The sequence below is a fragment of the Hypanus sabinus genome, chromosome 11 (assembly GCF_030144855.1).
Source record: "Hypanus sabinus isolate sHypSab1 chromosome 11, sHypSab1.hap1, whole genome shotgun sequence".
Taxonomy (NCBI): domain Eukaryota; kingdom Metazoa; phylum Chordata; class Chondrichthyes; order Myliobatiformes; family Dasyatidae; genus Hypanus; species Hypanus sabinus.
This window is the reverse complement of record NC_082716.1, coordinates 27,749,441-27,761,974: the sequence shown is the minus strand read 5'-3', so window position 1 is coordinate 27,761,974 and position 12,534 is coordinate 27,749,441. Positions and strand designations below refer to the sequence as shown.

The window sequence follows — 12,534 nt, the reverse complement described above, 5'->3', positions numbered from 1 at the left end:
TCAGACAATAGATCATCAGACATGTCTGTAAAATACAGAGATTAATATAAAAAAGAATGGCATAATAAATAACTAAACGAGAAATCTGCAAAATATACAAAAGCCTCACAATGCAATTCACTTCTAACCTAAACAATCCACCTTTTGCAAAATTTACAACAGCAAAGCGGCAGGCCAGCAGCTAGTCACAGCACATAAAAATTCCTTCATTAGAATGAAAATTTACCTCCAATTTTCTACTACACTGCTCGAGTTTGTTCGCTCTCATAAGTCAATCAGCAGCACCTAAGGGGAAGCTGGGGGAGGTAATTTGGGAGGGAAAGGCTGACGTCCATTCAATGCTCAGAAAACACACTTCACACTCCTCATCAGCCTATTGTCCTCCCCTCTGTGCAACACAGCGGTTACCAATTATCAACAGCATCCCCTATCTTACATCAAATATTGAGAATGGACTCAATGGAATAAACACGGTCTTGCTGTGCACTGCCATACTGAGCTAAGGCACAGCTAACAGGGCTGCTCGGTCACTGCCCATCACTGCGTGTCACACAAAATTCAAAAAATTATGTTTGTTTTTTTTAAATCTCAATCTCTCATGGAACCCTGGTTAAGAAACCCTGGTCTATTTAGAGCAGCCACTGCAGCTAATCAAAAAACCAAACTGTATCAAAGTACACATATGTTATCATGTGCTACCTTGAGATTCATTTTCTTGCAGGCATTGACAGGAAAATAAGGCATACAATAGAATCTATGAGAAACTATACATAAACAAAGACTGACAAACAACCAATGTGCAAAAGAAGACAAACTGCAAATACTGAGAAAGTGAGTTGTAAAGAGTCCTTGATAGTGAGTATGTAGGTCAGCGAATCAGTTCACAGTGGCGAATGAAGTTACCCATGTAAGCAATTTAAAAAATTGACATCTGCCACCAGTTAACTCAAACAAAAACAAATTCAGGCAATTATCAATCAGCTTCTGCTTCCTACTTTCAACTTTAAATATTGATAGCTTTACTGCATGAGCCTGCACCTTATTATAGTCCGTGCAATTCAAAGTTTGCTATACCTCTACATCAGCAGGAGTTAGTTTGCAGTTCCTGACCAGCATGACGGTTATGATATCAAGTGTTGCCTCATCCAACCGTCTTCGCAGGACCTTCACCAATTCATCTGTGATTTCAGGCCCTATAAACATAAAAAAGTTATTCAAACCATCCCTGTGCATCACACACTGCGAAGCAAAAGATGTTAAAATAAACTACATATTTGCACACATTATGAAGATTTTGCAATGGACTGGAGATACAAGTTGATGGTTCCAACATGTATGGTGCTAGCTGGTAGAAATACAATAAAACTGCAGAATGTGCCCAGTTAAAGTCAACATTTACCCAGTTTGAGCCTCCTGAAACATTTCCTGATATAACTGTATTAGCACAACCCTTCTCTTCTCCACGTTTATTTGGCTCATCTTTAAATGCATCTGTACTCTTCTCAACAACTACTCCCTGGGGTCACAAGTTCTGTTCTCTCACAACTCTATGTAAAGGGATTCATACTTGATGACTCTCTATCTAATCTTCCTCATGCAGAATCCTCAAGTTATTGTACTGAAGGAGTACATATATTTAATCAACTCTATTCATTCACCCCTCAGTTTTTACTTTTGAAGAGGAGACCCTAGTCCGCTCATCAATTCCTAAGAGTACAACCTCACACTTCCAGTTTAACCATGCAAATAGACAGCCAGTCAAATGTCACTTCTGTAACACAGTGACCAGAAAGGTACTTGGCCTAAAAGGTTTAAAATATACTTAAACAAAGAAAACTTTTAAACTCTCCTTAAATAATTAATTTTTAATTTGCTTTAAGTGTCCTACATCACGAGTCATTTTTGTTTCTCTGTATACATATATTCTTTAGTTGATTAAAAAGTCTTTCTTAATTTTACAGTTCAGTTTCCAGTTTGAAAACAAGGCTGCACATCAGTGCCATCTTACCGGGGACTTTCCGTAAGATGGCAGCAAGCAAAGTTGCAGCGACTTCTTCGGGTCAGCTGGAGGTGCAATTGATTGTCCTTTATATCATTTTTACAATCGCAAGAGACTGCTGCATATTAAAAATATCAAGTACTGCAGGTCTACCCCACCAGCGAGCTGCTTGATAACGGAGGAGGTGAACTTGCTGCAGAATGCGTCACCATTTACTACAGGAAGGTGCGGCCAAACAAACAGCCAAGTGATTGTCTTGGACATTTTTCCTGTGATCGCACGACTCTGATGGACATTAGTACTGTAGAATACTGCAAGATCAGTTCACTCGGTCATTGGCAAGACCAATAACGGGGGAGCTGCGTGGATTAGGACCACAAAGTCGCCTGTTGTATTCGGCCAGGTATGGAAAACTGGTGTGGCGTTGTGGGCCTCCCTGCTGGGTTGGGGCTGTCCTCTTGTGTTCACTCTGGGACGACCAGCTGAGTTGCGTTTGTCTGCATCTGCACTCGTACGTGATGAATGAACTGCCGCGGGTTTGTTCTTGCCAACACTATCCCATGATCAATCTTCGGGTCATGATACTCAGGGACTTGCGCTGTATGATTTTTTTTGTGTGACTGTATGTTTACTGCTATCGTAATTATGTGTGCTATATGTGCCTTGTGCTATGTATGACTGTTGGTACTGTATTTTGCACACTGGCCCCAGAGGAATGCTGTCTCATTTGGCTGTATTCACACATGGTTGAATAACAATTAAACTTGAATTTGAAATAATTTAACCACTCGTACCTGCTTGTCCTACACCATGTACCATTAACAGAATGTGCTTATCCACTTGACCAATAGGCCGTGATGACTCTGCACTTCGGGTGGGTATGAAATCAGAGGGTTTGGAATTCTAGATTAAGAGAAAATCAAAAGTTATGAGAAGTGGTTTGATAGTGCCTTTGCAAGTAAATCCTTTAATCTTTTAACTTACTCTATCATTCAAAGGAATCAATTCTGATTTGTAACCTACCTCCAAAAAACTATGTTTGTCTAACATTCTTTAACAAAAATAGCCATTCATCATCCCTTTTCAAAATATAGTTGCTGTTTCAATTATGGCTAGTGTGACAGGGCATGGCTAACACGAGAGGGCACAGTTTTAAGGTGCTTGGAACTAGGTACAGAGGAGATGTCAGGGGTAAGTTTTTTTAAAAATGCAGAGTGGTGAGTGTGTGGAACGGGCTGCCTGCAACAGTGGTAAAGGCAGATACGATAGGGTTTTTTAAGAGACTCCTGGATAGGTACTAATAGAGGGCTATGAGTATCCCTAGGTAATTTCTATAGTAAGGACATGTCCGGCACAGTTTTGTGGGCTGAAGGACCTGTATTGTGCTGCAGGCTTTCAATGTTTCCATTAATTTTAGTAATGCGTTTCACAACCTGATAACATTGCTTGTAAAATAATTTGTCACACCTCTTCTAATATTTGAGCTATTACGATAAGAAAAATGTTCCTGATATGATCTTACCCCAAGTTCATCAGCAAGAATTGGCTCCTGGCTGCGTATTAAAGCCAATGAGCGAGAAGACAGCATGGACTGACACTCTCTATCCGAATCTGGTGTATTTCCACTGCATATCGTTTCAGACAGCCTGTCAGGTTAGGCAAAGAACAAAAGGAAAAATAGCTCTCCTGTCAGATACTAGTTGTATTTGATGATGTGCTTAAAATACAAGGACAAAAACAATTCTGTTTATTTGGTGCAAAATTAACTATTAAACATTCATCAAAAAAATTACACTACCATACAAAAGTCTTAGGCACCCTATATATCCAAGACTTTTGCACAGTACTGTCGTAATTTTATGTATTGTGCTGTACTACTACTGCTGGAAACAAAAAGCACAAATTTCATGACATATGTGAGTGATGATAGACCTGATTCTGATATGGTCTTTGTTGTGGACTGAGAGAGGGAAGGGGGCAGGGTGTGTAGAATCACGTTTGGGTAAAGGGGAAGGAAGAGGGAAGGGAGCAGGAAGCACCCAAGAGACATTCTGTAATGATCAATAAACCATTTATTTGGAATCAAAGCACCTTGCCTAGTGCCTCAGGGTTGGGTGTGCCTGTACTTGTGCCACCCCTGGCATTCCTTCACTGTCACCCGTCCTACAACCCTCCTGCTACGCTCCACCCTTGCTATTCCTAACATCCTTTGCTTCTGCCAGATTTACAAACTTGCTCTCCCCTCCACATTGACAAATACAATACTGTGTAAAGTCTAGGCACCCTGGCTATATATACATACTTTTGCACAGTATTGTACATTGAAACCAATTGCCCACACACTCATATGTTGGCTTTCTAATCCACATCTAATTACCTAACTTTCTTTCAATCACTGGATTACAGAAATATATATCACCTTGACTGGTAGGTAATTAATGCTTCAAACCTGTTCTACAATTCAATGAAAATATCACCGATCTGCAACCTAATTCTATATTCTTCAACAAAACTGTAACTAGTCTGTTTTTAACATTTGCTATGATCTATTTCCACTGTTACTATTAGCAGTACATTTTAGAGACTGGTAAGTATTCCATGCAAAATCATGATCATCCAATTCTAGCTTTTTCATAGGTAAACTTATTTCTACCACTTCTGCCTAATTACTTATTAATTCAAGGCATCTGTTCACTTTTGTTCTCATGAAAATCCCAAATTGTTGAAGATTTTCAAAAAATTTACAAAATATCCTCTTCTACTTACCCTTGGTTTTCAGATATATCAGAATGGGAATGGGACGTGGAATTAAAATGTGTGGCCACTGGGAGATACTGCTTTTTCTGGCGGACCGAGCATAAGTGTTCAGCGAAATGGTCTCCCAGTCTGCGTGTCGACATATTAGAGTGGGAAGGGGAGTCAGCTGGTGTGGTATACTGTGTCCGGTGCTCCCAGTGTGGCCTTTTATATATTGGTGAGACCCGACGCAGACTGGGAGACTGTTTCGCTGAACACCTACACTCAGTCCGCCAGAAAAAGCAGGATCTCCCAGTGGCCACACATTTTAATTCCACGTCCCATTCCCATTCTGATATGTCTATCCATGGTCTCCTTTATTGTCAAAATGAATCCAAACTCAGGTTGGAGGAACAACACCTTATATACTGGCTGGGTAGCCTCCAACCTGATGGCATGAACGTTGACTTCTCTAACTTCCGTTAATGCCTCTCCTCCCCTTCTTACCCCATCCCTGACATATTTAGTTGTTTGCCTGTTCTCCATCTCCCTCTGGTGCTTCCCCCCGCCCTTTCTTTCTCCCTAGGCCCCCCTTCCCATGATCCTTTCTCTTCTCCAGCTCTGTATCACTTTTGCCAATCACCTTTCCAGTTCTTAGCTTCATCCCACCCCCTCCGGTCTTCTCCTATCATTTCGCATTTCTCCCCCCCCCCCACTACTTTCAAATCTCTTACTATCTTTCCTTTTGGTTAGTCCTGATGAAGGGTCTCGGCCCGAAACATCGACAGTGCTTCTCCTTATAGATGCTGCCTGGCCTGCTGTGTTCCACCAGCATTTTGTGTGTGTTGTTATCCATATATGGAGATTTTTTTCAGATCATATTACTGCTTCATAAATAAACCTGATGGAGTTTCAAAATGAAAAGATGCTTCTTAAAGAAAAAAAAATTATTTCCTCCTCAGAGGTTTAATGCCGATTACCAAGGAGATCAGTCAGGGATCAATGTTAGATAGCGTTTAGACAGTGTTAGTTAGCTACAGGTCACTTGGCTTCTTTGCTATCTTCAGACATATCGATTTCAATCTTCATACGACTCATTTTGGTTTCTATGGCCTTCTAGTATATGGACTAAAACTGCCAGCATCATGGGCATACCTTCTTACCTGAGATAAAACACAGACTTCGTGGACCTTTCTTGGTACACAAACATGTTTTTCCTGTTCACAACTGAGAAAGCATTTAGAACAGATCGCAGGGCCTGAATAGCTGAAAAAAGACAAATTGCACACTTATAATGTGGGCTAGGAGAGAAATTTTAAAGACATGCGGCACAAAGGCATCTTCCTCTCCTCCAATAACATGAACTGTGACTAAGCAGGTAGAAGGGACAAGGGCACAGTTCTTAGCAAACAACATTTACAAGTTAAAATTCAGATACCTGCTTGATTTGATCATATTAATTTAAAAGCCTGGAAGAAGCCAAAGGACCTAACTATTACTGCATGGTGGTACAGTAGCTGTATTTACATTCAAAAGGCACTACTTTAAAGCTAGTGAAAATTTAATCATCCACAGAAAAGAAACATAGTTAACCAACCCATAAAATTTCTTGGCTCTTTCTATAAGCAACTACTTCTGTCACACATCATTTTATCGGATAAAATGGTAGTTCTAATGATTTTCAAATATTTATTATATTTCCTCTTGAAGGCTACGACAGAAATAATATCCATCACGAGGAAGATTCCAAATTTGGTTTGCTTTCACTGTACTTAAGTTTTGTTTACAATATCATGACTGGCTCTTTTGCTCATCTTAAATCTTAAAGTATAAGACTTTCATCCACAAGAAACAGCTTTTTTATTCAGAACGTTCATATTTTAAAACTCTTAAATCTACTCTCAATCTTTTGTCCTCTAAGAAAAACCGATTAGCTTCCGAAGTCTATACATGTAAGTGTTATACTTCATCACTAAAACCTACTAGCCAATCTTAACGGCAAACTTTTTGATGTCAAGACATTCCAGACTGAAAGGAACTGGTGCCCAGAACTGGAGGTAGTTTAATACTGTTTTATCAAACCATGAAGGCTTTGTAACTAGATTTTGAGAGCAACAATCTACCAAGGCAGGCATTGAATTTACAAAGAGAAATGATAAACTTAACAATGTATGTGTTACCCTTCAACAGAACCATTGCTGTGTCTGACTTGTGAAAATTTCATTCATCTTCTAACTTTGTTTTATATTTCCATCACTTACAGTATTTCAAGAACACTCCAATAATAAATAGTATGCTTTGAAATGCCATTTCATATGGGATAATGTCAAAGGAAATAGAAAAATAGATTCCTTTCAGTCTGGAACCAAAGGAAATATTAAGCTGATCAGAGACTTGAAGATGGCTGATGGGCCACAAAAGAATTAAATGACTAAAACACAAGAAAAAAGACACAGGAGTAACCGTGCACCTCCATTCAATACAATCAGGACCAATTTAACTAGGTTTTGACGCTAATAGCTAATCCCCATAGCCTTAATTTGTGATCTATCAAAGGCTAATTAACCTCCACTTTACATACTTCTAACGATCTAGTCTGCATAATTCCCTGGGACAGAGAATTCTAGAGATTCACTAACTTCCATGAATAGAAATTTCAATGCAAGTATGTTTTAAATGACTATCCTTTATTTTTCAACTGTGTCCCTTTATGTCAGGGGATATTCCAATGAGATCACTCTTTGTTCTTCTATACTCCAAAGAATGTCAATTCAACTTATTTAGTTTCTCTTGATGGAACAATTCTAATATCCCAGGAATAAAACCCAAGAGTCTCTTTTGGATTGCCTCAAATAGTGTTCTATCCTTTTTTAGAGAGGACGACCAAAATTGCATGTTGTATTCTAGATGTGGTTCAGTAATACTCTCTAAATTGTGACAAAACTTCCTTTTCTCTCAACATCGACCACTTTGCAATAAAGGCCATTAAAGGCCTTCTTAACTGCTTGCTGCTTATTAATCCTTCAAGTGTGCATTTAATATTTATTGTTAAGATCCTTTCCTGACATTTCAAGACCAGTAAAATTGTATCTAACGTTAATGTTCTATACAATAATGCCGATATTGATCTGATAATAGTTTTCATACTCATGCCTCATAGAGCAAGGACATTATTACAACAGGTACTGTTAAATTCTGGTAGGCCTGAATACACAGAAAAAACCATAAGACAGAGAAGCAGAATTAGGCCATTCAGTCCATCAAACCTGCTTTACCATTTCATCATGGCTGATATTTCAGCCTTCTTAATCCCATAAGGGTCCCAAAACTACCCACAATACACCAAGTGTGGTCTGACCAATGCCTTTTAAAGACTCAGCATCACATCCTTGCTCTCAGATTTGAGTCCTCTGAACACTTATGCGAACATTGCATTTGCCTCCCTTACCACCAACTCGACCTGCAAGTTAACCTTTAGGGAATCCTGAACGAGGACTCCCAAATCCCTTCACTCCTCTGATTTTTGAACCTTCTCCATTTAGAAAATAGTTTACACTTCTATTCCTTCCACCAAAGTACAAGACCATATACTTCCCTACACTATATTCCATGTGCCTCTTCATTGCCCATTCTCCCAACTTGTCTAAGTCATTCTGCAGATTCCCTGCTTCCTCAACACTACTTGCAGTTCCACCTTTTTTTTGTATAATCTGCAAACTTGGCCACAAAGTCAACAAAGCACTGACAGTATAATGTGAAAAGAAATGGTTCCGATACTGAATCCTGTGGAACACAACCAGTTACCGTTGGCCAACCAAAATATACCGCTTTTATTCCAACTCTGTCTCCTGCCAGTTAGGCAATCTTATATCCATACTTGTATCTTGCCTGTAATACCATGGGCTCTTATCTTTTTAAGCCTCACATATGGCACTTTATCAAAGGGCTTCTGCAAATCCAAGTAAACAACATCATAAGACCGAAAGACATAGGAGCAAAATTAGGTCATTTGGCCCATCGAGACTGCTCCGCCATTTCATCATAGCTGACCCATTTCCCTCTCAACTCTAATCTCCTGCTTTCTCCCCAAATCCTTTCACACCCTGACTAATAAAGAACATATCAATTTCACTTTAAATACACCCAAAGACCTGGCCCTCACAGCTACCTGTGGCAATGAATTCTACAAATTCACCACTCTCTGGCTAAAGAAGTCCCTCATCTCTGTTCTGAATAGATGTCCCTCTAATGAGGCTGCCACTCTCCTTGACCACCCTGCCTGTTATTTCCTCAAACAATTCCAACAGATTTGTCAGGCAAGATTTCCCCTTAAGGAAACCATGCTGACTTTATTATGCACATCCATACACTCCAAGCACCCATCCCTAATAAAGAACTCCAGTATCTTCCCAACGACTGAAGTCAGCTAACTGGCTCTAATTTCTTCTGACCCCTCCCCCTTAAGAGTGGAGTGATGGTTGCTATTTTTCAATCCTCTGGACCCATTCCAGAATCCAGTCATTCTTGAAAGATCATTGCTAACACCTGCAATAGCTCTTCAGCTATTTCTTTCTCCGGGGTGTAGTCCATCTGATCCAGGTGACTTATCTACCTTCAGACCTTTCAGTTTCCCAAGAACTTGCTTTTTAGTAATAGCAACTACAGTCATTTCTGCTCCGACACAGGCATATTGCTGGTGTCTTCCAGTAAAAGGTGACACAAAATACTTATTAAGTTTGTCCGTCATTTCTTAGTCTTTTTCTTTGTCTTCATTTATTTGACCCCGCCCCCACTACTACCTCTCCAGCATCATCTTCCAGCAGAGAAATCTTCAGTTTAATAACAAGCAAAGGTAAAATTTGATTACTGAGAAGAGCTTAGAGTTGCAGTGACACCAAACACAGTTAAATATACAATGAAAAATCAACAACATTGAGCTTACCTCTTGCAACACCCATGTTGGGTCCCATCTTTAGTCGAGGATGAATATGTATGATGGTCTTCCACACCACTTCACATGCAAAATGGCCTGGCATAAACTGCATTGTGGCAGCCAGGTAATCCCTTGATTGATAAGTATCATCTGTTGAATAGTCTGCAATTTGAAGAGGGAGAATTAAACAAAACATAAATAGTTCCTTCCAAAACAGACTTATGGAACACAAGATTGATTGTGCTTTTGACAGAAACTATGAAAAACTCTTTCCCATAATTAGAATTAAATGGAAGATGTTTCCCTCAGTTCATGAACCAATTAAATCAGTTCTTATTAAGACTGGGACAATTATGAGGATAGAATAAATGGAAATTTTTAGACAGTTATACATGCTATGTGATTACTGAGCTATTAAAAGATGTTAAACTGAGAGGAAACTACATTTCTAGCTATTAATATGGCAATTTGGTAGTGTACATCTGTTAATCCTTTGGATTGTTGAGTTTAATACCTTTATTACAAACACATTGAACTGAAATGACAGAAGTTCTATAGGTTGTAATGGTTGTCTAATACTGATGCAAGAGGAAATAGCTTTGTAATGTAGTCATTTTTATAACTGTGGTGTGATTGCTCACAAGAAAAGAAACAAATCCTGCCTTTTCTCATCACCTTGTGAAATACACTTCTCAAAAGTGCAGGTTAGGTTATTTTGCAATGAATTTAATTCCAAAGTTTCTACTTGCTTAAATAAACTGCAATGCACATCTGTTTTATTTTTTCCCTTGACTTTACCACTGACTTGAGAATATACTGCATAAGACTGATGAATGTTCAGAAAGGTATGATGCTGAGAAACAAGGAAATTATAGTATTAGTAATATAACATTTAAACGGAGGTTACAGGAATCGATAATAAAGGACAAAGTCACCTAACTAGAGAAATCTAAGCTGATGAGAGTGTGAACATGCATATGTAAATGGATATTTTACAAGCACTCAATCTAGCTAATCTTTTTGAGGAAGTAAACAAAGTGATTACTTCAAGGAACATGGAAGAACATAGGAGGATATTTATAGATGCAGTTTATGCAAATTTCCTGAACTATTTGGCAAGCACTCACAAGGGGAGCACAATCAAAGATATTTTACCCCATATGACAAAGGAGATAGTAATAAAATGAAACAGAGGAAGGGATGGATAACAGATTTTAGGTTGATACTGTGAGTCTAAACGAGGACAATTTTATAAAGTCTAGAGAGGAAGCAAAAGAAGAAATAAGGACTTGAGAGAATAAGATAATCAATGCTTTCAGCCAACGTTACATAGAATATAAATATTTTCAATATGCAACAAATCATTAAAAGAAGGGATGAAGTTAACTGGAATTAAGACAGAAGAGCTGGTCTGTGAATTAAGTTTGTATTCGTATCTGCCTTTATTAAGGAAAGAATTACCAAAGCTTGAGAAAGACAAGATAATTGAGACACTAGAAAATCAGGGGAGAAATGATTAAACCAGTGGTCAGTCAGCTTAATTTCAGTGGTGAGAAGCAGTTAACCTTGGACAAATATGACAAGCAGGTATTAATTTGTGTTTACATATTCAAATTAAGAGTTTAAGAGCTTGGGAAGGTATTGGAGTATAAAAATTGCATTGTTTGCTGTGTAGTCAAAACTCTGTAGTCAGCTTTGATGTAGATTATGTAGTCTGAGTTTGCTATTTGCTATGCATGTATCCAATTTAGTAGGAGAATGAAATCTTAAGAATGTAGAAGACAATGGTGTGTTAATGAGAGGTAGCTAAGAGATGTAGATTAGAACATGAATAAGTCAATAGGTAGAAACAATAGTGGCGGATGTACTTGTGATACGCAACTATAGACTGATTGGATATGCTAATACAACTAAACCAGGAGATTGCTATAAAAAATGCTATGTACAAGGATCGGTGGGCAGTCAGCGACTAGCTCAATGATGGTCTCAGCTTTGATTTGCAAATTAAAGTTTAACACTTCTTGAAGAATCTTCTGCGTCTCCTGGTCGTTTGTGGGGCACGAGAAACCATGACAAAGACAGGAGACTAGGGCTGAAGAAAATGGATCAGCCATGATGAAATGGTGCAGCAGACCTGATGGGCCAAATGGGCTAATTACGCTCCTATATCTTATGGTCTTAGACAAAGTAATTGTAATGGAGAAGCCTGATGTGCGTAATACGATTAATACGGCATACACTTGGTTACAAATGATATTTAATGAAGTGCCACATCACTACCTTGTTGAAGCTCATAGGAAGGGACAGCAACAACATGGATAATAAATTGTTGTAAGGACCAAAATCAGTTGTGAAAACTGCCAATTTTCTAACTGGAAAAGATAGTGGAATTCCTAAAGGATCAGTGTTGGGACAACTGTTTTTTATGTTATATGTTCTGGAACTGAAGTTGGCAGACTAGAGGATTCTAAAAAAACAACTATAAATGACACCAAATTTGGAATGACAATATGTGGCAAAACGGAGAGACCTTGGTGTATATGTACACTTAACTTTGCAGAAAGATGAACTGCTCAAGAAACTTATTAAAAGCCTATATGAGATCTTGGATTTAGTGAACAGATATATGAACAACAAAAGTAAGGGTATTATGACACTATCTACTGTTCAGACATAACCAGAATTTGAGTTCCCTCCAATCCTAGTTACCACATTTTAGCAAAGAAGCTGAGAGATTGCAGAAGACATTTACCAAAACTGTGGTGGGAATTATTTTACAGGGAAAAGCTGGAGTTGTTGTAAGTCTTGAAGTGTTCAAAATAAGGGATTTTGAAAGACTAGATTGAATGATACTGATCCTATTGAT

At 38.6% G+C, this 12,534-nt stretch overlaps 1 protein-coding gene across 3 annotated transcripts in view; it reads right to left on the bottom strand.

Moving 5' to 3' along the window:
• The window catches only part of szt2 (SZT2 subunit of KICSTOR complex), a 230,927-nt gene that overhangs the window by 95,858 nt on the left and 122,535 nt on the right, over window positions 1-12,534 (bottom strand). For all 3 annotated transcript variants that reach the window (XM_059984006.1, XM_059984008.1, XM_059984007.1), the window contains exons 43-47: window positions 9,678-9,830; window positions 5,899-6,001; window positions 3,522-3,645; window positions 2,794-2,902; window positions 1,075-1,193 (exon numbers count right to left, since the gene is read on the bottom strand). In XM_059984006.1, the coding sequence (XP_059839989.1) occupies window positions 1,075-1,193; window positions 2,794-2,902; window positions 3,522-3,645; window positions 5,899-6,001; window positions 9,678-9,830 (608 nt within the window). The remainder of the gene's footprint in view (window positions 1-1,074; window positions 1,194-2,793; window positions 2,903-3,521; window positions 3,646-5,898; window positions 6,002-9,677; window positions 9,831-12,534) is intronic.